The 23332-nt window shown below is 49.3% G+C and overlaps 1 protein-coding gene across 4 annotated transcripts in view; it reads left to right on the plus strand.

Moving 5' to 3' along the window:
- KLHDC4 (kelch domain containing 4) overlaps positions 1-23332 on the plus strand; it is a 51729-nt gene that overhangs the window by 17092 nt on the left and 11305 nt on the right. For all 4 annotated transcript variants that reach the window (XM_035024635.1, XM_035024636.1, XM_035024637.1 and 1 more), the window contains 2 exons: positions 1982-2118; positions 19885-19977. In XM_035024635.1, the coding sequence (XP_034880526.1) occupies positions 1982-2118; positions 19885-19977 (230 nt within the window). The remainder of the gene's footprint in view (positions 1-1981; positions 2119-19884; positions 19978-23332) is intronic.

Genomic DNA, 23332 nt, shown 5'->3' on the forward strand with positions numbered 1-23332 from the left:
GCCACCAGGACCCCCAGTTAGTGCAGGGCAGGACTGGCATTGGTGACAGAGCCCCAGTTCTGCAGTGTTCTTAGGTGCCAGGTAGGGCAAAGGACCTGCGTTGTTGCAGGAGCTTTGGGGTGCTCCGCGGGTGCCCTGGGACAGAGCCTCCTGAGAACCACTGCCCAACCCACCCAGTGTGCGCTTTTTAAGGGGGCCTTGGGGGGTCCCCACAGCTCCGGACCTATTCCCCCATCCCTGCCACGCTGCCTGCAGCCACGGCCACTGCTTCTGAGCTCCCGGGCAAGAAGGCCCCTCTGGTGTGAAGGACGCGCCTGTGTGTCGACTTCGTTGCCGGGTACCCATGTTTGGTGACCGCATGTGGACCGGCGCGGCCTCTGCTCTGTCACAGCTCGGTTTGCGGGGTGCTTGTATGGTCACTTCTGTAAAGTCTGTCCCCTTAGGCACGCGGTTTCCAGATCATCTCACCTCACGGTAAAACCAGCCAGATCACAACTGTCCTTGAAATCATGCTGCCCACCAGGTGGTGTGTCATTGGATGAGATCTCAAGGGAGCAGGACTCCCGTCACTGGGCGGCCAGTGGGGGGTTTGGCTCTGGTGGGTTCAGGCGGTCGTGGGTCATTCGCACGTAGCCTGCAGCAAGCTCCCAGAGGCCAGGCATTCTGAAGTGATGTGCGGCCTCGGGAGCAGAGTGTCCGCAGGGTGAGAAGGGGCATAGGTTTTGGGGTTCTGGGCAGGGGCTTCCAGAGTCACTCGTACCACCTGTTAGTCTGTACTGAAGCTTGTGTTTGGAGAAGAGGTCTACTCCTTCACAGCTCAAAGCCCTGGACCAGATCGTCCAGAAATTGCCTTTAGAATTCTCCGAATAGGTGTTTATTTGCATCTATACGGGTCGATTTACGTGGAGTAGCATTCACTCTTATTTTAGCTATCTGAAATACATTCCCTTACACGATACTTTCCCTTTTCTGGAAAATCAGAATGCTTTGACTTGCTTTGACACATGCTTTTTAATCACATGCTTTGACTTGATTTTTCCGCTCTTATGGGGGACCCAGCATGTGATTCCCAGTCTCCCCTGGGCAAATCGTGTGCTTTCATGCTTGTATTTCTGGGGTGCTGGGTGTTCTTGCCTCATTTTCGTTGAGGTAGTAACCTTGGGCATGGGAAGTGACCTGAACCCTGGAGTTCCCATCCTCCCTCACCTCCCCACTCAGATGGGTGCATTGGTGGATGAGATGTGCCCCAAGACCATTGTTCTCTGAGAGCTTTGATACTCTGCTGAGCCCAGTCACACTTTTTTTTTTTTTTTTAAGATTTTATTTATTTGAGAGAGAGAACGAGTGGGAGCGGGAGAGGGAGAAGCAGGCTCCCTACTTAGCAGGGAGCCCAATGTGGGACTTGATCCCTGGACCCAGGGACCATGACCCGAGCGGAAGGCAGACGCTTCACCGACTGAGCCACCCAGGCACCCCAGCCCTGTTGTACTTGAAATATGCCCACGTCGGTCTTCAAAGCCTGGTGCTGCACGTGCCTGGTTGGCCTGGCTCCCCTGCTGCCTCTCATGTGCCCACAGGTGTGGGACTGCCCGAGCCTCCGGGATGTGCGGCCCCAAGGGCGCTGTTTTCACCGCTTTCGCTTGCCTTTGCTGTTGTGCTTCAGGCTCTTAGAGATAAATATCAGTTTGTGTTAGAGCTCTTGTGAACGTTTGACACAGCTGTGTCCGTTTTAATGGGATCTGGGGTTGTCTGAATCTCTTTTGCAACCTAGGGATACCTGGACGTGTGGTAGGTATTTGACTTCGGAGGATTTGCTGAATGCAGGATTTCTGAGGAATCTTCCCCTCAGATGCAGGGGAGAGTGATCACTGAGTGTGGGTGCCGGCTACGGCCACCATGTGTCGTGCTCTGGTGGATCTTGGGGACGCAGACCTGGCTGAGAGCTGCCTGGTGGCCCTGACCTGTCCCTTTCTTCTAACAGGCTGTGGTGGTGCCTCAGGGTGGAGGACAGCTGTGGATCTTTGGAGGGGAGTTTGCTTCTCCCGATGGAGAGCAGTTCTACCACTACAAGGATCTCTGGGTGCTGCACTTGGCCACCAAGACCTGGGAGCAAGTAAGGTAAGGTGCTGGGTAGTGAGCCTGACCTCTGGGCCTGGCTCCTGTCCTGTGCGCCATTCTGCGTTCATGGTGACGCAGTCCTAGCCCTTGGAATTCCGGGGCTCTGTGGAGCACGATTGCAGAGCCCTGAGCGGCCAGTCTCGCTGGTGACTGAGGGCAGGGGAGAGCTCGCCTTTTTCTCTAGACCCTTCTCAGAGAAGTCCGGCCTGGCGACAGCCACCTGACCACTTGACTTTGTTGAAGGCGTTTCCGGCCTCGCTGGGAGCAGCGCATTATCCCTGCTAGTTTTCCCATCCACCCTCAGCACCTATATGGACCGTCCGGAATGCAGTTCCCCTCCCGGGCCATCTGTGGATCCCTTTGGAGGCAGCTCTGGGTTTCAGCTTGCTGGCAGTGGACCTGTGGTATTCACTACAAGGGAGCGCTCTTCTTAGGTCTAGTCGACCTAGAAATAGCAGAGCTGGGAAGAGGAGAGGAGGGATGGGGAGAGCTTTCTTGCTGCTCTTCAGTAAACCAGGCTCAGCCGTCGCCAGTGCTTGATGTCTGCCCTTGTCTGTGACATTGATAATGGGTTTGTCACATGTGTACTGCACATTCACCGCCAGTCAGAGCTGCACGTCGGAAGAATGACAGATGGAAAGTAGGGTTAGTTGGCTTGATTCTTCGGGGGTGCACATGCCCTGTGGCCAGGGCCACGCACACCACGCTCCCTGGGTACTGTCTCTGCTTTCAAAGCCGCAGACCAGAGCTTCCTCCCGTGCTGGAGTGGGCGGCTGGATTGCAGAGTTCAGTCATGGTGTGGAGCCCTTTTCGGGGCCTAGGACTTTGGTGGGAAGAGAGCCTCACTCTCTGGAGGCTGTGCTTGGTTGTTTGATGAGGAGCCATTGAGGAGGCCGCTGATGCCAGGCTGTGCAGGCCTGGGACGTTCGCACCGTCGAGTCTGCTGTGTGTGTGGAAGCGTCTGTAGCCGCAGGCTCAGCGAAGCCACTGGAGGGGTTAAGCCGTCCTCCTGAGTTCGGAACCGGGGAGCCTTGGGGCACGCTACCGAGTACTGACTTCATTTCCCTTCCTCTTACTTGCTTTTTGTCTTGGCAGGCACAGCAGTTCCAATTATTTTCATATCAGAAATTGATTTTGTTATGTATATGTGGAAACTTGGTCATTCATCCTCAATTGAAAAAGTATTTAGGCCCAGGGCACACCATCTTTGTTCCTCTTGCTTTGCTTCAGTTCTTTTAAAAACCCAATTGTTACTTATTGCCTGTCCATCTTTGGTGAATTGATTCAAGATATTTTCTTAGCATTTTCATCAGTTTGAGTAGCCTTTTGTCGGCAATTCGTGGATGGGTGAAGGACCGTTCGGGCTCCATGGGACAATACTGCCCTCTGACAGCGGCTCAGTGGGGCCTGTGCTGGTGGCTGTGGGGATGTCCTCAGCTGCTTTGCCATGGCCACACTTCCTCGTGGCCTTCAGCCCTTCCTGGTTCTGTGGCACGTACTGTGGGTGTGTAACACGGAAGCGGGGGGCACTAGAGACACATGGCCACTCGGGGATATGCCCTTCGAGGGGTTTGCTGTGGCCACTGTCTCCCAGCCGGCCGGAGACAGTTGCCCTCGCCTCTGTGCGACCCAGGGCTGTCGGCCCCAGCATGTGTGCACGGTCTCCACGGCTTCCGTCCTGTGTTGGAAATTATCTCTGCGAAACAGGTCCCTCGCTGCTTGAATGCTTATTGTAATGATGCAAGAGTTTTTGGAAAGTATGTCGTAGAGCCTGTTAGAAGCTAACAGGAAACTGCAAGGTGCATCCCATTGGCATTCTTAAGCCTCTGCTTTAGTCTGGATGGAGTGGCAGGGCTGGAAAAGGAGGAGGTGCTTTGCTTTTCTTTGTGTCTAAGTTGTTCTTCTTTCTGGGTGAGGACCCCGGTTCTGGTGGGTGAGCGTCACGTGAGCTGTCCATGGGGCCACGTGGCAGTGTCCACCTGACTAGCAGGTGCGGCCTGCAAGTCAGGAGATAGAGGGTTCTGTCCCCAGCTCTGCTGCTGATTTTGCTTGCCGGGAGATTATTATTTATTATTATTTTTTTTTTTTAAAGATTTTTTATTTATTTATTTGACAGAAAGGGACACAGCAAGAGAGGGAACACAAGCAAGGGAAGTGGGAGAGGGAGCCTGATGCGGGGCTCGATCCCAGGACCCCGGGATCATGACCTGAGCCGAAGGCAGATGCTTAACGACTGAGCCACCCAGGCGCCCCTGCCAGGAGATTATAAATGAGCAGCTGGATTTCTGTGTTTTGCTGCTTCACGTTATGCGGTGTTTCGTGTCTTGAGCTTGTTGACAGGAAGCAAAAAGTCGTAAGTGGTGTTCAGGAGACATTACCTGAGGACTGACGTCCACTTCCGTGTCTTTGATGTCTCCCACCCTGTATCATCTTGGGCGCTGAGCTCCAGACTTCCTAAAACGCTTGGTGCCCTGACCGTTCTCAGGCTGCAGCCCCTGCCCCGCCTGCCCCAGAGGTGGTCCTGAGACCACTGAGGGAAGTGCCACCCCTGCTGCCCCCCTCCCACCGTTCCAGCTTCCCACAGCCCTCCTCATGTTGGGGGTGGGGGCGGATCCGCAGAAAGGTTTCCCACTGCCCCAGAAGCCATGAGCGCTGACCCACATTGATGTGTTAGTTTTGTCTGGGAGATGGCGCCACGAGGACCACGGAGAACAGGGACCAGTGGGGAGAAGGGAGCGTGAGCACGTGTTCCCATGGAGACTGTAGAGGAGTGAGCAGCACGCAGCTTGGTGGAGACTGCGCGGGGGGCAATAGCAGGCCAGCCGCAGATGAAGGCGGGCACTGTTGGGGGGCGGTGAGGCTGGAGAGCAAGACGCCCCCCAGCCAGGATGTCAAGGCACCTATTGTCCCAGGACAGCTTTACATGGGCCTCCGTCCCCAAGTGCGCTTTTAGGAACATACGCTAAAGAAACACTCGCTCTCGTTTTATACAAAGATAGATACCAAAAACCGTGAAGCAGACCAGTCCGTGCCTGAGAAGAAAGCCCAAGAGTGTGTCCATGTGCAGGTGTGCTCGCCAGGTGGGTCAAGAACCGTACCTGCGCGGGGCGGGGTCTGCTCCTGTTCTGCTATCGCTCTGTCTTCGTCCCTGCAGCCAGCGCTGTATTCTCAGAGCTGGAGGGTTTTGCTCATTTACTTAAAACATTGCTTTGCTGTGCATTTTTTTCATACGAGTTCCAGAATCAGTTTTTGAAGTGGTATTTTTAAAAGTTCCAATGCGATTTTGATTGGGTTTCTTTTCTTTTTCTTTTATTTTTTTTTCACCTTTTTTTTTTTTGTCAGTCACCATACAGTACTTCATTCGCTTATAGATTGTACTTTGGGAGAGTTGACAACTTTCTGATCCTACCTTCCTGATCAGGAAGATTGCACTTCTCTCCAGTTAGGTTTATTTCTCACCTGTCGATAAAATTTACAACCGCCTACAAGAATTGCCAAGTCAAAGGGCGCCTGTGTCTCCGCGCTCTCCCCTCGGGTCTGTTCCCGCAGACTCCAGCCGCACTCCCTCCTCGCTGGGAGGAGGCCTGTCGCCGGCGCTGTGCCAGTGCTCCGGGTTCTAGTTTGGTGGTCTTCGTACACCTCCCTTCTCCGTGAGGCAGCTCCTAGACGGCGGGCAGCGGCCCTGTGGAGTAAGTCGTTTTCTGTCCTTACTTGCACTTTGGAAGGGTTCTCTAGAGAATGGTGTCGTGGCTGGGAGACCTGTGGGGTTGTGGCCCAGAGCTGAGGTAACACCTCTCTTCGTGAATTCTTGGACTTTATGCACCAAGTAGCACCTCCCTGCCCGCGTCACCCCAAACATTGAGTCTGGTGCAGAGCAGTTTCAAACGGGGCTCAGGAATCTGCCTTTTATTTAAGCCCTCCCACCCCACTCAGTGATCCAGGCAGTCCTGGGCTGCAGCTGGAGGCCCTAGTTGCTCATCCATTGGCCTTGGTGACTAGTGGGTCTCGTGCTTATTTAGAGCCTTGTTCATGGATGTGAGCATGAAACATGCCCGCTGCCCTTTCAGGAGTAAGAAAACTCGGGTAAAATTCCTTAGGCCCTTAACCAGGAAATAGAGCAGCTGGTGCTTCTGTAATATACTGATTGTTGCAGACTGCAGGCCCCTGGGCTGTTGGCTGGCCTCCCGGCCGGGCGGCACACACTTACCTACCTGGGCTACCGTGACTGCGAGCGTGCGGGAGGAATCCTGAGGGACGCCTGCCTGCTGGGTCCTTGGGTAGGCCGAGGCGCTGCTCCTGGGAGTGGCACTGGGTTGTTGCCGCCCTGGCGCGATGGCTGCTGAGGAGAGGGGCCTGCTGCTGGCGGTGTGGCTCCGTCATCTGGTCTCGTCTCAAAGGCGAGGAGATTCATTCAAAATGCAGACTGAGTTTACTGTTTCTGGGGAAGGCCCCTGAGTCCAGGAGAACCCACATCGCTCGGAAGGTACAGGCAGAGCCCTTGATGAGCTTGAGTGTGTTTTGTGCCCAGGATTTAGCCCGGCGCTCTGCATTCATTTCTCGGTAAATGTTTCTCCCGTGGGGGGTAGTTTCACAGCTGAGGAGGCCTTCAGAGAAAGGTCGTATTAAATCGGCATCCAGAGTATATTTAGCCCCTTTCTGGGCTTTCAAACAGGTTTTTCTTGTGGGACGGCAGGGTGTATTCTGTCTTGCTAGCTGATGACTTTTGATTTATCCGATCGGCAGGTGTGTCCCGCCCATCCTTGCGTGCATGGGCTGGTCTGAAGAAAGTGCCTTTTGGGGAATTGATTTCAGCTTGCCAGCGAGAAGAGGCAGGGCCTGCATGGGGTAGCCAGGGAGGAGCTGCTATTCTGAGGTCTGAAGTCAGGTCACTGGAAGGGGCGCCTCGATCGACCAGTGCCTGTGTGTTTCCTTGTTTCGTGGCCGTGCTGTGCACCGATGGTTTGTGTGGAGAAGAGACGGCCTTGAGTCCCATCCCACCGCATGCCTTGTTCTGCCGCTGGAAGCTGTGTGACCTGAGTTCGTCCAGCCACCGCCCCGAGTGCTGGCAGTACCCGTGTGGATGTGCCGAGGACCAGGTGCGGCCCCCAGCTCCCGGCCTGCTGGGGAGCGTCTCTCCAGCCTCCTCTACTTGGAGCTTGGCCTCCTCGCGTGGTGCTGATGGCTCCGAAGGGACCAAATGCCAGTTGAGTTCTTGTGAAAGGGCTGTTTTGAAAAGTAACCTTGGATGAATTTACCTAGTCTTGTATGGCTTGATGAATTTTACAAAAGCAACCACACCTCTGTGCTTAGATCTGGAAAAGAGCATTATCGCCGTGCCTGAAAGCCCCCTGCGCCCCTTGCAGTCACTCCCCCCTGCCCACCCGAAGGGCAGGTTAGGCTGGCTTTGAGCATCCTGTAGAGGTAGTCTTGCTTCTCTGGCTGTTTTCACTGAGCATTGTGTTTGTGAGATTTGTCTTTGTTGCATGTGGTAATAGTTCGCTCATTTGGGGCTATGTAGTATTCTCTTATGGAAGTAGGACACTGCGTCTGGTGGTTGGTGGGCATTGGAAAGTCACCAAGTTCAGGTTATTGCAAAGGGGTGCTCCTGTCAACATTCCTCGACCCATCTTACCATGAGCATACGTGTACGTTCCTGTTGAGTGTACGTCTGAGCAGAATGAGGCCACGGGGTCGTGAGGTTGTGCACATTCAGCTCTGGCACACGCGGCAGACCGTTTTGCACACTGGTGGTGCTGGTTTACTCAGCTGGCAGCCCTGTGGGCGAGTTCCGTGCTCCTGTGCTCTGTCCCTGGCCGTGCCTCTGTTGTGCGTTTAACACCTGGTGGGCTCTCAGCAGTGTTTTCTTGTCTTCACTTCTGTTCTCGTTCCTAGCAACAGACGTGGACTTGACGTCCTAGAGGTTTGATGAGAGGAAGGGTGATAGGATTGCTGACATCAAGAAGGCCGAAGCTTAGGTGTGCGAATTTGTTGGCGGCCTCACGGTGGGTGTGTGTGACCAGCTTTCCCAGATGTTTTGAGATTTCCTTCAGTCTCTGTCTTCCCTGGCGGGTGCCTGCACGGCTGCTCCGCTCCCCGACAGAACTGTCTTCCTCCTCTTGTAAGGATGCGGATCCTGTCTTGGGGCCCCACCCTCAGGACCTCATCCAGCCCTCACCACCTCCCGAAGGCTACACTGCTAAACTGTTGCGTCAGGGGTTAGGGTTCACCATAGGAATGGGGGGGGGGGGACACAAACATTCAGCCCATGACAGCTAGCTTGTGGTGTTGGCCAAGATCTGTCCTCGGACAAAGATCACTGTACCCATGAGGGTCTCATCAGATAAACATGGGGGGAATGGGTCATACCTGTGGTGACAAGCCAAACCAGTGGGGACAGCAGGCAGGGCATTTGGAGACAGCAAGAGGCCACGTGACACTGCCAGGCTGTGACACGGGGGAGGTTATGGAGCTGTGGGGGATGGGGACATGCCCTGCCGCCTCCCCCTCCTCCCCGCACTCCATCTCCCCTTGGCACTGCCTGTGCCGAGGGAACTTTGTGAGCGGAGCGGGGGCCCGTGGGGGACAAATGGTGAGGGCAACAACACAGACCACTCAGGCGCTCTCATCCCTTCGTCTGCTACGGTGGGCCCACCAAGGGGACAGAGATTTTGGCACCCTTTCTCCATTTATTTCTGAATCTGGGGCCACCCCAGCTTTTACCTGTGACTTGAAGACCCAGAGGGAGGGAGGCCAGGCTACTTACAGAGCTCCGCATTTTCAGATGTCATTTGCGTGCCAGGAAGTCACCCTTTCACGACATGCAGTTCAGAGTCGTGCCGCCATCACCGCCGGCTCACATAGAGCATTTCCGTCACCCCCGAGAGACGCTCCACTCCGTTACCGCTCCCCCCACCTTCCTCCGTCCCCCCCCCGGTCATCTCTCGTCTGCGTTCTGTCTGTGCATTGTCCTCGTCCAGCTATTTCATACAGCCATGGTCCTGCAACTTCCATGCTTCTGTAACCAACTTCCACTTCAGATAATTTGTAAGGTCCAATCTATATCAGTATTTAGTGCTTTTCTGTGACCAAATAATATTCCATTGTATGGATGGGCTGCAATTTTGTTCGTTCATTCGTTCACTGATGGACATTTGGGCTGTTTGCACTTTTCTATCTTGGAATAATGCTGCCAGGAACATTCGTGTACAACGAAGACACTTCTTTGTGCATCGGAGCACTTTGTAAATGAGCAATAAAAATGGTTGAATGAAAAAATACACAGAAATGTGCGTGTGCATTTTCTCTTGATTTGAGAAAGGCATGAACATTTGGTCCTCAGTGAAACCTACTTAGTGTGTGTATGTTAATAACGCTGCATTTGAGACACATGGGCATCCTAGGAAAGAAGGACCATTAGCAGAGGGAGTCAGAATTACTTGTCTGATCCAGTTGTGAGGATCATGCCACATAATTTTAAAGTGTGTGAATTTTGGGACCTGAAACGCACATAGAAGTGAACACACATGTTCCCTGCTCTCCGGGGTCTGCAGTGAGCTGTTGGGCTTGTGGTCTGAGTGCTCTCTGCCCTCCTTTGCAGCTGTGCGTGGAGCCCAGCACCTGGAGAAGTGGGAGCAGGAACATGTATAGACCCCCTGCTCCTGCCCTGCTGACTGACCATCACTCTCGACGTGCTTGGGCAAGGAGGGGGGTCCAACACACAGACAGGTGATGGGGGAATGCAGAAGGTGTGAGACATCAAAACTGTCATTAGGGTAAGTGGTCAGGTTTATTGATGCACAGATTCTTTAGTGCTCAGACCTCCAACTTCGTTTGGAATGGCTCAGTGTCTTAATTGGTGGTTGCATGCGTGAGTTCTGGGGCAGACTGTCTCCTTTCAGTTCTGGCTCTGCCATTGACCAGCCTAGTGTGTTTCTTGACTTCTAGGTCTTGGTGTTCTCATCTGTACAATGGGATTAAAGATAGTATCTGCCCATCTGGTTGTTGTTAAGAATGAGAGCCCATAAAAGGAGCATGTGTAGCATAAGATAAACACCCCAGAAATAGTAGTTTTATCATTAATAGTAATAGTTAAAATAAAAATAAAACAAGGATGGGGCACCTGGTGGCTCAGTCATTAAGCGTCTGCCTTCGGCTCAGGTCATGATCCCAGGGTCCTGGGATCGAGCCCCGCATCGGGCTCCCTGCTCCGCGGGGAGCCTGCTTCTCCCTCTCCCACTCCCCCTGCTTGTGCTCCCCCTCTAGCTGTGTCTCTCTCTGTCAAATGAATAAAAAAAAAATCTTATAAGACAAGGATATAGTCTGTTAGGCTGCCTGGGTTCTAGAGACTGCTACTAATTATTCTGTGTGATGTGACTGAATACCTTATACTTAGTAAGCCCAGAATCTGTTAATTCATGGAAAAGTGGGGCCGAATTCCGAAGGTACGTTGTTGGAAATGAAAAGGGAGATGTTCCTGTACATGTTTCCTGCTCAGGCCATGTTGTAACCATTCTTGGAGGAAGGGCCTTTTCCATTCTGAGGATGAGCCACTAGACTAGGTTCCCTGTTGGGTGTACCTGTGTGACCTTGAATCTCAGGGATTATGAGAGAAATGGTTCCTTTGCTTACCAGGCGTCTTGGGGCTGCCGGTACGGCATGGTACGAGAGCGTATCATTTTGTAAGATGTAAAGTTTAAAGTAACTCAGGGAATCATTTGCCTACCAGGTGCTTAACACTGTTTGTGCCCGAAGCCATGGCGTTGATGCTTGTCCGTTTCCTGTAAATGTCACTGCGGTGGCCGATAGAGGGACCTGGGTGGTGCTGAGCGGCAGCTTGCCCTGTTGAAATGCCATTCGGCACATGGCTCAGATGCACTTCAGAGCACTCACTCCCACAACATTGCACATGTATTTTTGTGCCACATAGAGATCTGGCTGAGTAGGACTTGTTAATTTTCTAAGACTCCATATTTAGGAGTGACGGCAATTGAAAAGTGCTTGTTGGAGATTCAGATATAAACAGGCTTTTTTGGTTGGCTTTATTTTCCTAAAGGGGTATATAGAGTCATTTTATAGAAAAAGTTTCCCTTTTTGGTTACAAAACAGTGATACTGGGCTGCTGCCAGAAAAAGGGAATGGTTTCGTGCCTGCCTCACGAGAGGAGCAAGCACCTCTGGGATTCGTGGACAGGAAGCTGAGTGAGGGCCCTGAACCTGCAGCCTCATGGCCGCTGGGCGTCATCGCGCAATGACAGTGGGCCTTTAGGTTCACGTAGCATTCGGGTCTCCTGCGTAACTCTTTTTGAAGTAGAATCGGAAGCTCCATGTTAGTTTAGTTGTTGAACGAAAACTTGTTCCCCAGATTGTACTTTTAAAGGATTCCATCAGAAGATTGCTCAGAAGGGAGTTTACCTGTTGCCAGCATGCTTGGCGTTTTTCTCCTTAGCCTCTGTAACGTGCCGCTGTGCAGGGCGGCCCGTGTCCGGAGCTGCGGCACAGAGCAGACGGAGGTGGCTGCGCGGCTGCCGCAGCCTGTGAGCGAGGCCGCCCGGAGAGCGCTGCTGCCACGTGCAGGGTGCCAGCTGAGGTCAGCGCCCAGCAGCGGCGTGAGTCTGCGGCTGCTGGCATCGTGGGGGGCCCAGACCCTCCTTCTGAGCCCTGTTCCTTTGGTATTTTTATCATGAGTTTGGATTTAAAAATAGGCTTACTAAGTTGGTGGGTGATACAAAGCTGGAAGGGAGAGCAAATAAATTGGTTGACAAATTCAGCCTCCAAAATTACCTTCGTGGACCAAATCCAGCAAGATGAAGTTGAAGTGGGAGAAGTGTCTCTTGTAGGTTGCATGTAAATATAGGATTAAGAGAGCTGACTAGAAAAAGCTGCCCTTGCTAGTAGAAGAGGAGGGATTTAGTAATTAGTAATCCTGGTTGGCATCAGCACATGGTGAGGCTACCCAAAGGCTAATGCTTCAAGTTTGGATTAACAGGGTATGGCATCCAAGAACAGGTATCGATTACTTTTGGCTGACTTTACACTGATGAGTAGGGTGGTTATTTTGAGTGACACATTAGTTGGGACATTAATAAACTGAGGGCCTTAGGGGAGAGAGACCATGTGATCAAGCATTTGGGGAAAGGTGGAGAGCATGGAATTGGTTCTGGATTGCAATAGGGAAGACCCTGGGGGTCCTCACAGCAGTGTGTGATGAGCTGTTCATCTGGAATTTGCCAAAGAGGACACTTTGGGCAGTTTGAACTTCCTTTTCATTTTGAGATTCTGTGTTTTGGTGGCTTTTTTTTTTAAAGATTTATTTGTTTGAGAGAGAGCACGTGAGCATAAGCGGGAGGGGCAGAGGGAGAGAGGGAGAGAATCTCAAGCTGACTCCACGCTGAGTATGGAGCCTGACATAGGGCTCTATCTCACGACCCTGAGACCATGACCTGAGCTGAAACCAAGAGTCAGACCTTAAGTGACTATGCCACCCAGGTGCCACTGTTGATGTATTTTTTAATGGCACCAGTTTTGGGGGAAGCTCCGTATAATGCACAAAAATAAATGAAGAAGAATGCATTGTATAAGTAAGTGCTGGACTGCATGGTTCAGGTTGTAACCATCCTTTGCAGCCTGGCATTGTTGAGGGAGGTGGACTTTGACTGAATTCTGTAGGTGGGAGAGCTGGGCCTTGAGAGTCACCAAGGCAGCATGCAGGAAGCAGAGGCACCTAGAGGTGGGTTCTCTCATAGGAGTTGAGACTTGTAATCTGTAAGAACCTAGGCATGCCCAGATATGTCAGCTTTTTAAAAATTCGGTTGTTTTCTTATTGTTGAGTTTTAAGAGTTATTTGTAGATTTTGATCCTTTCTCAGACGTGTCTTCTGCAAATATTTTCTCCCAGGCTGTGGCTTCTGATTCTCCTATTATTGTCTTCTGTAGAGCAGAGGTTTTAAAATTTAATGAAGTCCAGGTTATTAGTTGTTCTACATTTAGGTCTGTGATCCATTTTTGTGAAGGATGTAAGGTCTGTGTCTAGATTCAGTTTTTGACATGTGGATGTCCAGTTCTAGCGCCATTTGTTGGAGAGACATCTTTGCTTTGTTGTATTGCCTTTGCTCCTTTGCTAAAGACCAGTTGACTGTACTCATGGGGGTCTAATCCTGAGCTTTCTGTTTTATTCCGTTGATCAGTTTGTTTACTCTTTCCACCAACACTGCACTGTCTTATTTATTTGAGCGAGAGAGAGAGAGGAAGAGCACGTGAGCACAGAGGGAGAGCGGGAGGGAGAAGCAGACTCCCTGCTGAGCAGAGAGCCTGTTGCCGGGGTCGATCCCAGGACCCTGAGATAACAACCTGAGCTGAAGGCAGACGCTTCACCAACTGAGCCACCCAGGCGTCCCAACACTGCACTGTCTTGATGACTTAGCTTCATAGTAGGTCTTGAAGTCAGGTAGGTCAGTCTTCCAACTTTGTTCTTCTCCAATATTGTGTTGGTTATTTGGGGTCTTCTACTTCTCTATATAAACTTTAGATTCCATTCGTCCATACCCATAAAACAGTTTGCTGGGATTGTGGTTGAGATTGCATTGAATCCATAGATCAGGTTGGGAAGAACTGACATCTTGACAATACCATATCTTCTATACATGAACATGGATTATCCCTCTATTTATGTAGTTCTTTGATTTTGTCCATCATAGTTTTGTAGTTTTCCCCAAATAGATCTTGTACATATTGTTAGATTTATGCTAAGTATTTCATGTTGGGGGTGTTAATATAAATAGTCTTGTTTTTAATTTCAAATTTCAGTTGTTCATTGCTGGTATGTAGGAAAGCAATTGACTTTTGTATATTAATCTTGGTGCCTACAACCTTGCTATAATCACTTACTAGTTCCAGGAGTTTTTTGGTCAGTTCTTACAGATTTTATACATAGATCATGTCAGTTGCAAACAAAGACAGTTTTATATCTTTCTTCCCAATATTTATACCTCTTACTTCCTTTTCCTCCCTTATTGCATTAGCAAGGATTTCTGTGACAATGTTGAAAGGGGTGGCGAGAGGCGACATCCCTGCCCTGTACCTGATCTTAGTGGGAAAGCTTTCAGCTTCTCATTATTGAGTATGATATTAGTCGTAGGTTTTTTGTAGATCTTTATCAAGTTCAGAATATTCCCTTCTATTCCTAGTTTACTGAGAGAGTTTATGATGAGTAGGTGTTAGATTTTGACAGATGCTTTTTCTGCATCTATTGGTATGATCATGTGACTTTTCTTTCTTAGTCTGTTAATGTGATGGGTTATATTAATTGATTTTAGAATGTGGAACCAGCCTTGCATACCTGGGATAAATCCCACTTGGTCATACATAGTGTGTAATTCTTTTTATACTTTTTTGGATTTGATCTGTTAATATTGAGGATTTTTGCACATATGTTTCTGAGAGATACTGGTCTGTAGTCTTTTTTTGTAATGTCTTTATTTGGTTTTGGTATTAGGGTAATGCTGGATAGACGATAGAAGCTGTGCTCTGAAAGAGATGATAGAAGATTGGTATCATTTTTTCCTTAAATGTTGGGTAGAATTCACAGTGAACCCCTATGCACCTGGTGCTGTCTGTTTTGGGAGATTATCAGTTATTAATTCAGTATCTTTAATAGATGTCAGCCTATTCAGATTGTCCTCTTCTTGTGTGGATTTTGGTAAGTTATGTCTTTTAAGGAATTGATCCACTTTATCCAGGTTATCAAATTTGTGGGCATAGAGTTGTTTATAGTATTGGTGTGTTTTTGTTTTTTTTTTATCTTTTTAATTTCTATAGAATCTGTAGTGATGTTCCCTCTTTAATTTTGGTATTAGTAATTTGTGTTCTCTTTTTTTTTTTTTTTTCTTTTTAAAGATTTTACTTATTTGACAGAGAGAGACAGCAAGAGAGGGAACACAAGCAGGGGGAGTGCGAGAGGGAGAAGCAGGCTTCCCGCGGAGCAGGGAGCCCGATGCGGGGCTCAATCCCAGGACCCCGGGATCATGACCTGGGCCGAAGGCAGACGCTTAACGGCTGAGCCACCCAGGCGCCCCGTGTTCTCTCTTTTTTTCTGAGCTTGCCTAGAGCCTTATTGAATCAGCTTTTGGCTTTGTTGTTCTCTATTTTCCAAATATTTCAAAATTTTCCAGAGTTTTCAACAATACTAATTTCTGCTCTCATTCTTCTTCTTTTCTTCTGCTTACTTTGGGTTTAGTTTCTTCTCCTTTTTCAAGTTTCCTAAGGTGGAAAATTAGATTATTGACTTTAGATCTTTTTTTCTTTTCTAATATGTGCATTCAGTCCTACAGATTTCCTTCTAAGCGTTTGCTTTCACTGCATCCCACAAATTTTGGTAAATTGTGTTTTCACTTTCATTTAGTTAAAAATATTTTTAAATTTCTCCTATTTAGGGACGCCTGGGTGGCTCAGTTGGTTAAGCATCTGCCTTCGGCTCAGGTCATGATCTCAGGGTCCTGAGATTGAGTCCCTCATTGAGCTCCTTGCTCAGCAGGGAGCCTGCTTCTCCCTCTGCCTGCCACTCCCCCCCCTGCTTGTGCTACATTCTCTCTCTCTCTCTGTCTGACAAAATCTTTAAAAAAAAATTTTCTTCTATTTCTTCTTTGACCCACATGTTATTTATAAGGGTGTTGTTTTAATCTCTGTGTATTTGGGGATTTCCCAGCTATCTTTCTGTTATTGATTTCTAGTTTAATCCTACTGTGGTCTAAAAGCTGACATTGTATGATTTCTCTTCTTTTCAACTCACTGTGGTGTGTTTTGTGGCCCAGAACGTGGTCTATCATGGTGAACGGTCTAGGTGAGCTTGAGAAGAACGTATTCTGCCTGTTGTTGGATGAAGTGGTCTGTGAATGTCTGTTACATTCCGTTGATAGATGGTGGTATTGAGTTCAGCTCTGTCCTCGCTGATTTCTGCTGCTGTGTCTGTCCATTTTTGAGAGAGGGGCATTGAATTTTCCAACTGTGACAGCAGAGAAGTCTGTTTCTCCTTGCATTTCTGTTAGTTTTTGCCTCATATAGTTTGACATTCTCTTGTTGGGTTTGTACATGTTAAGAACTGTTACCTCTTGTCTTTTCGGAGAGTTGATCCTTGTATACTTAGGTAATGCCCATCTAAATCCCTGGTAACTTTCCTTGCTTTAAAATCTGCTCTCTCTGAAATGTAGTTACTCTTACTTTTCTTTGATTAGTTGTCGGCATGGTGTATCTTCTCCATGTGTATACTTTTTATCTGCATGTATCTTTATGTTTAAAGTGGGTTACTTGTAGACAACACATAGCTGGGTCTTGTGTTTGATCTGCTCTGATGATCTCTGTCATTTAAATGGTGCATTTAGACCGTTAACGTTCAAAGTGATTATTGATATACTGGATTATCTACCGTATTTGTTACTGTATTCTGTTTGTTGCTCTTGTCCTTTGTTCTTCTGTTTGTCTTTGACTCTTTTTGGTCGTTTTTTATGGTTTTAATTGAGCATGTTGTAGGATTCCAGTTTTCTCCTTTCTTAGCATATCCGTTATGCCATGTTTTTACTGTTTTTGGTGGCCGCCCTACGATTGGCAGTGTACATTTACAGCTAATCCAAGTCCACCCTCGGATAACACGGTGCCACTTCATGAGTTGTGTGGATACATTGAAAGAGCAAAATCATCTTCATTCCTTCCCTTGTCCTTGTATCATTGCTGTCTTTTGTCTCACTGGTAGGAACAAGCTTACGAACATGTGTCTGTAGAAGCCTACAGTCACATGCATCGCTGCTCCTGTCACTGGGAACAAACTGTTATTTGTTAGATCGGTTAAGATAAGAAAGAAGTTTTGATTTTACCTTCACTTTATTCCTTCTTCAGTTCTTTTCCTTCCTTTATGTAGATCCAAGTTACTGACCCAAATCTCTCTCACTCTCTCATTTCTTGTGAGGCAGGTCTATGGGCAACCAAGTCCATTAATTTTCGTTTGTCGGAAAAACCTTATTTCTCCTTTACTTTGGAAGGATACTTCTGCAGAGCACAGAGTTGTGTGTTGCTGATGTTTTTCTCCCACCGCCATAAATACTTCATTCCACTCTCTCCTTGCTGGCACGGTGTCTGAGCAAGAGTTGGATTTGATTCTCATCTTTGTTTCTCTGTAGGTAAAGTGCTCTTTTTCCCGTGGCTTCTTTCAGGATTTTTCCTTTATCTTTGCTTTTCTGTCATTTGAAAATGACAGGCCTAGGTATCCTTTCTTGGCATGTAGCCCGCTTAGTGTCCTCTGACCATCCTGCGTCTGTGGTTTGATGTCAGAGTTCAGTTTGGGGAAGTTCTCATCGTTTCGTATTTTTCTTCTATTCCTCTGTTTTCTCCTTCTGGCAAGCCCACTGTGCTTCTGTTACACCTTTATAGCATAATTGTCCCACAGTCTATTAACAGTTTTTTCCCAGTCTTGGTTCTCCTTGGTTTGGGGTTTTCAAGCTTTTCATTGCTGTATCCTCTGGCTCGGGGGTTCTTAACCACATTGGCCTGCTCGTGAACCCGTCCGAGCCATTCTGGGCTGTCTGCATTTCTGTTAGTGGTTTGATCTCTTGTATTTCTTTCTGGTTCTTTCTTAGGATTTCTGTCTCGCTGCTTTCATTGTCCATCTGTCCTTGCATGCTGTCTGCTTTATCCGTTGCAGCCCTTAGCGTATTCATCACAGTTGTTTTAAATTCCTGGTCTTGTGGTTCCAGCACCCCTGCCTGTCTGGTTCTCGTGCTTGCTCTGGAACCCTCAGACTGTGTTTTTGCCTTTCAGGTGCCTTGCAAGTGTCCCCTCACTAGGAGGATGTGATGTACCAGTTAGGAGGAGGTGCCGAAAATAGGCCTTCAGGAGTGTGGTGGTGAGGTGTGTGAGCAGGGGAGGCGTGCGCTTGTCCGGTGAGGAGGTCTCAGGTCTTTACTGAGCCCGTGCCTCGGACTGGGAACTCCCCAAGTGCCTCTCAGTTTCTTTCCTCCTCTTCGTCGGTGGACCAGCCTGCCCAGAGGGAGCGGGAGTTGGGCATTGCTCTTCTGTGGGTCAGTTTGGCTCTGTTACTGCTCCAGCACGCCGTGGGCTCTGGTTAGCTACTTTCCCCGGAGGGAATAGAACGCTCAGGCGCTTTTCAGAATGGTTCCTTCTCCCCTCCCCTGCCCCTGCCAGAAGCACGAGGGGATTTTTCTGTGATATTTACTGTGGGAATGCGTTTGAGCCCCTCGCCTAAGTCTCATGGCACGGTGGGGCCCCTGGAGTGACCGGGTCCCCCTGGAGTGTTCCACTCTGAGTGTGGCTGCCCTGAGCCTCCAGCAGTCCGTCCAGTTCAGGTTTTCCTGGCAGTGTCTGCTCGTGAGCCTCTGCTTCTGGAAGCGTGGCTCCTGTATTCACCTGTCTGTCTTTACTTTGGGGCCAGCACTTTGACCTGTGTGTGATCCAAGAAGAGTTGTTGACTTTCAATCTGTTCAGTTTTTCTACTTGTTGGGACAGACTTGTGACTTCCAAGTCCCTTGTATGCCAGACCAGAACTCAAAAAGTCCCTTCTGTTATTTATTGCCATGTATTTTAATATCAGGTTTAATGAGATAAAATCACATTCAATAAAATGACTACCTTTTAGCTGGACAGTTAGAGAGGAGTTTCAGCTAATGCAGAGACCTGTCTAACCACCGCCATACTTGGGACAGATGAGGTGTCTGTCACTCCAAAGTTCTCTCCTGCTCACTTGCTGTCAGTCCTCTTGTAATCTTTGGCCCTAGGCAGCTACTCTCATCACCATAGATTGATTTTTGCCTTTTTAAGAATCTCCTAGAAGTGGAATCCTACAGTACGTGCTCTTCTGACGCCTGCTTTTGCTGAGTGTGATGTCTTTGAGACCTGTCCGTATTGTGTGTAGCAGGAGACAGCCCCCTTTTGTTGCCGACAAGTATTCCGTTGTATGAACGTACCGCACTAGTCATTCGGTCGTCGAGGCATCTGTTGGCTGCTTTTGGTTTTTGACAGTTCTGAATCAAGCTTCTCTCAATGTGTGTATGTAGGTCTTTGTATGCACTTGTGTTTTCATATCTGAGTAAGGATCTGGCATCCCATTGCCAGCTGGTGTGCCAAGTGCATTTCACGGTGTAAGGAAGGGTCGCAGTGGTCATGCCATCTTACAGCTGCCCCCATGCTGTGTGAGGGAGCCAGCTCTCGGCTCGTGCTTCCTGAGGACTTGATCCTGTCATTGGGTTTTGGCCGCTAGTGGAGGCATACTAGGAGGCATACTGTGCCTTCAGCTTGTTCACCGAACACCTGATGATGGCGGGAGGTGACCATCTCTTGCTGTCTTTGTTGGCCATTTGTGTGTCTTTTCTTTCCTGTTTTTATTCAGCCTTCTCTTCAAATCTTTTGCACAAGAGTTCTTCTATGTATTCTGGGTGCGAGTCATCAGATAGATGAGTGTTTGCAGAAATCTCCCCCCCCCCCGCTTTCCATCTTCTGCTGTTTTATTCTGTAATGGTTTATTTTGAAGAGCTGAGGTTTTCTGTTTTAATGGAGTCCAGTTTCTGTATCTAAGTCCCGGCTTGCTCTCAGAGATCTTTACTCCAAGGTCATGGAGACTGTCTCCTATTTGATTGTCCATGTTTACAGCAGCTAGGTAGACTGAGGATGGTCTGGGTTACTTCTGGTCAAGTTGAATGGTACTCAGTAGGTGCTTATGAAACCGAAATCGGTGTAAAAAGTGGTCTTTTTTTTTTTTTCCTTCATTTCAGATCAACAGGAGGCCCTTCAGGTCGGAGTGGACATCGGATGGTAGCCTGGAAGAGACAGTTAATCCTTTTTGGTGGCTTCCATGAGAGTACAAGGTTGGTACCAATAGCAGGACATCTTTCTTTCCTGGAACAGTAAGGAGTGGACTTTTTGTGGGAAGAACCATTCTGAATACACATGGAAAACACTGCCCATCCCTAAAACCAGAGCCAGCTTTGTGGATATGCAGCTGAGGCAACCCCACAGGACCCCCATGCTCTGCTGTCAGTGTCTTGAAATTCTTAATAGTTATTGAATAATGGACTCTGCATTTTTATTTTACACTGAGACCTGCAGATGATATGGCCAGTCCTATGTAACACAGGATTCTCCACCGTTAGCCTGGTACAGCATCCCCCGGAGGGCTTGTTAAAAGTCTGGTTGCCGGGCCCCACCCTCTGGTTTCTGACTCAGTGGGCCTGGGGCGGGATCTGAGAATCTGCATTTCTGCAAACTTGCAGGTGATGCTGCTGCTGCTGGCCAGGGGACCCCACTCTGAGAGCCTCTGGCCTAAAATAACTTTGAACTTCTCAGTGTTGGGGAACGCAGCGAGAGCAGTGATGTCTGAAGAGGGGCCTCCCGTGTGCCCGTGTGTGGCCACATTGGTACGAGCTGCCGTGATCGTGTGTTCTGTGTGTGCTCACGCCAGGCCAGGCTCGCTGGCTCTCCGGTTGTTGGGAGCCTGTCGTCCACACCATAGCCTCTTGAAGGTCCTGAGTTCAGTCCCAAGAAACAGGACATGTGGTGACAGGTCTGAGTTCCTGTCATCATCGTCATGCAGTGCTGGGTTGTGTAACGCGGCAAGGCTGTCCTGCCTGGCAAAGGCCCATGTGTTGTGCTTTGCCCCTGACCAGGCCCTACGTGGAGGAGGGTGGGCGCGTGTCTCTCCCAGTGGCCGTATTCTAGGCTTCCGTCTCCTAACCCCTTAAGGAATAGCAGAGTCATCAATATACGAATGGTCGTGGTACCGCTCACATTTCTGTCACATGATTTTTTCTGATAATGACTGGCTCCTAAATCTGTCGTTGTACGTGGATGTGAAGGAGGACGTTCGTGTTAGGAGTCTTGCTGTGTTTCATACCCCCCGTTACCCCGGTCTTCGTTGAGGTGTTGTGGTGTAGATTTGGCTCAATTAAAGCTGCAGTTTGTCTTCATGAATTAAAGACGTTTTATTAATTGAGAAAAGGAGATATAAATTCTTTTTTCTTTTTTTTTTTTAAAGATTTTATTTATTTGACAGAGAGAAAGACAGCCAGAGAGGGAACACAAGCAGGGGGAGCGGGAGAGGGAGAAGCAGGCTTCCCGCCGAGCAGGGAGCCTGATGTAGGGCTCGATCCCAGGACCCTGGGATCATGACCTGAGCCGAAGGCAGACGCTTAACGACTGAGCCACCCAGGTGCCCCGGAGATATAAATTCTTAAATACCCTTGGAGGGGATTTCAAAAGCATAATTCAGTTCAACTTACACAGGAGTGATTTTTGTGTCCTTAAAGCTGTAACATGGGTGTACTGATGCTTTAATGTTGAGTCTCAAAGACCGTCCCGTTGGTAGAACAGGTTGTGGTCCCACGTCATAGATGAGGACACCAGGCTCACCAGAGCCCAGAGCAGCGTGGCCTCCACAGAAAATTGCTCCTTTTTGGGCAGCCCGCCCTCCCGCCCTACAGGCGCACGCGGGTTATTGCCGTATCGGATGAGAGAGCCCCGGCTGTTTGTAGAAGTTTATACCTAAGGGATTGTCATTTATTGTTTATTCTGGGCACTTTTTAAAAAAAACTAGGAATTATTTGTCACACACACACGGGGATTCGTGAGTGTGTTGGTACATTAATTCACCGCTTGTGTGCAAGATGGTGGGACCAACGCAGGCCTTCCCCTGGGAACTCACAGGTTAGAAAGTGGATCATGGTTTATAATGGTTGTAATCTGCAACTTTTTCAAAATCCGAACTGTTTTCAAAACTATTATCATCTGTTACCTTGCTTAAAGTTATTGTTTATAAAGTATTAAAACACGTAGGAAGGGGTGCCTGGGTGGCACAGTCGGTTAAGTGGCTGCCTTCGGCTCGGGTCATGATCCCAGGGTCCTGGGATCGAGTCCCGCATCGGGCTCCCTGCTCTGCGGGGAACCTGCTTCTCCCTCTCCCTCTGCCTGCTTCTCTGCCTACTTGTGTTCTCTCTCTATCTCTCTGTCAAATAAATAAATAAAATCTTAAAAAAAAAAACAAAACACGTAGGAAAACACGGTACTAGTAAAGCTACCTGTGTGGTCACCTTCCATATGAAACAAGTTAGTTTGACTTGTAAAAACCAAAGAACAGTTGATATTTATGTGTAGAACAGCATTTTTTTTTTTTTAAAGATTTTATTTATTTGAGAGAGAGAATGAGAGACAGCACAAGAGGGAAGAGGGTCAGAGGGAGAAGCAGACCCCCTGCTCAGCAGGGAGCCCGATGTGGGACTCGATCCAGGGACTCCAGGATCATGACCTGAGCCGAAGGCAGTCGCCACCCAGGCGCCCATAGAACAGCATTTTTTTTTAAAGATTTTATTTATTTGAGAGAGAGGAAGCAAGCACGAGCAGGGGCAGAGAGAGAAGCAGGCTCCCCATTGAGCAGGGAGCCCGACGTGGGGCCCCATCCCAAGACAGTGGGATCATGACCTGAGCCGAAGGCAGATGCCCAACCAACTGAGCCACTAGACGTCCCTAGAATAGTTTTTTTACTAAAAATCTGCAGGGTAAAATCTGAGGAAACAGTAGAATCTAGCAATGCCTTCTCAGAACGCTGAGCATTTGTGTTCTCCGTTCACGTATGAAAAGCCATCCTACAGAAGGTGCGTTTCCGTGGGTGCCAGTCAGGAGGGGCACCTGCCAGGTGGCGGCTTGTGCCCCGGGCTGTGTGCGGCAGGGGACCCCAGCCTCTGGCCCGCGTTCCTCTCCTGGCGGCCCTTCCACACACTGGCTGCGGGGCGCCCCACTTGGGCTCAGACTGTGGGATGGCTTCTCACTTCAGGCCTGGCTGCCTGTTCTGAATACCTGGAGAGCACCTCTTATTCTTCTCATGTCATTCCGACCTGAGGCCCCTTGGCTTTGCCTGTGACTGTCCATGACGTTACATCAGAACACTGCATCCTCGAGCTGCTGTTTTCCCACGCACAGGCTCCTTCTCCAGGTCCCTACTGCACTCAGGTCCTTGGCCACTTCAGTCCCAGGCGGACTAGGCAGGGCCCTCCTGCTGCTGCCGGGCTGCTGGGCCCCCGGGACGGGCCTCTAGGCATACTGGTTTCAGGAATGCTCAGCCCAACTCAGGGTCTCCTCCCAGCCCTAGCCCAGCTCTAAGTGTCTGAGTATTCACCTGGCTCTGTAATTCATGAGCTAAAAATTACACACGTGGAAACCTAATTTCCACTT

The sequence above is a fragment of the Mirounga leonina genome, unplaced genomic scaffold (genome assembly GCF_011800145.1).
Source record: "Mirounga leonina isolate KUSES-001 unplaced genomic scaffold, KU_Mleo_1.0 Mir_180, whole genome shotgun sequence".
Lineage (NCBI taxonomy): Eukaryota > Metazoa > Chordata > Mammalia > Carnivora > Phocidae > Mirounga > Mirounga leonina.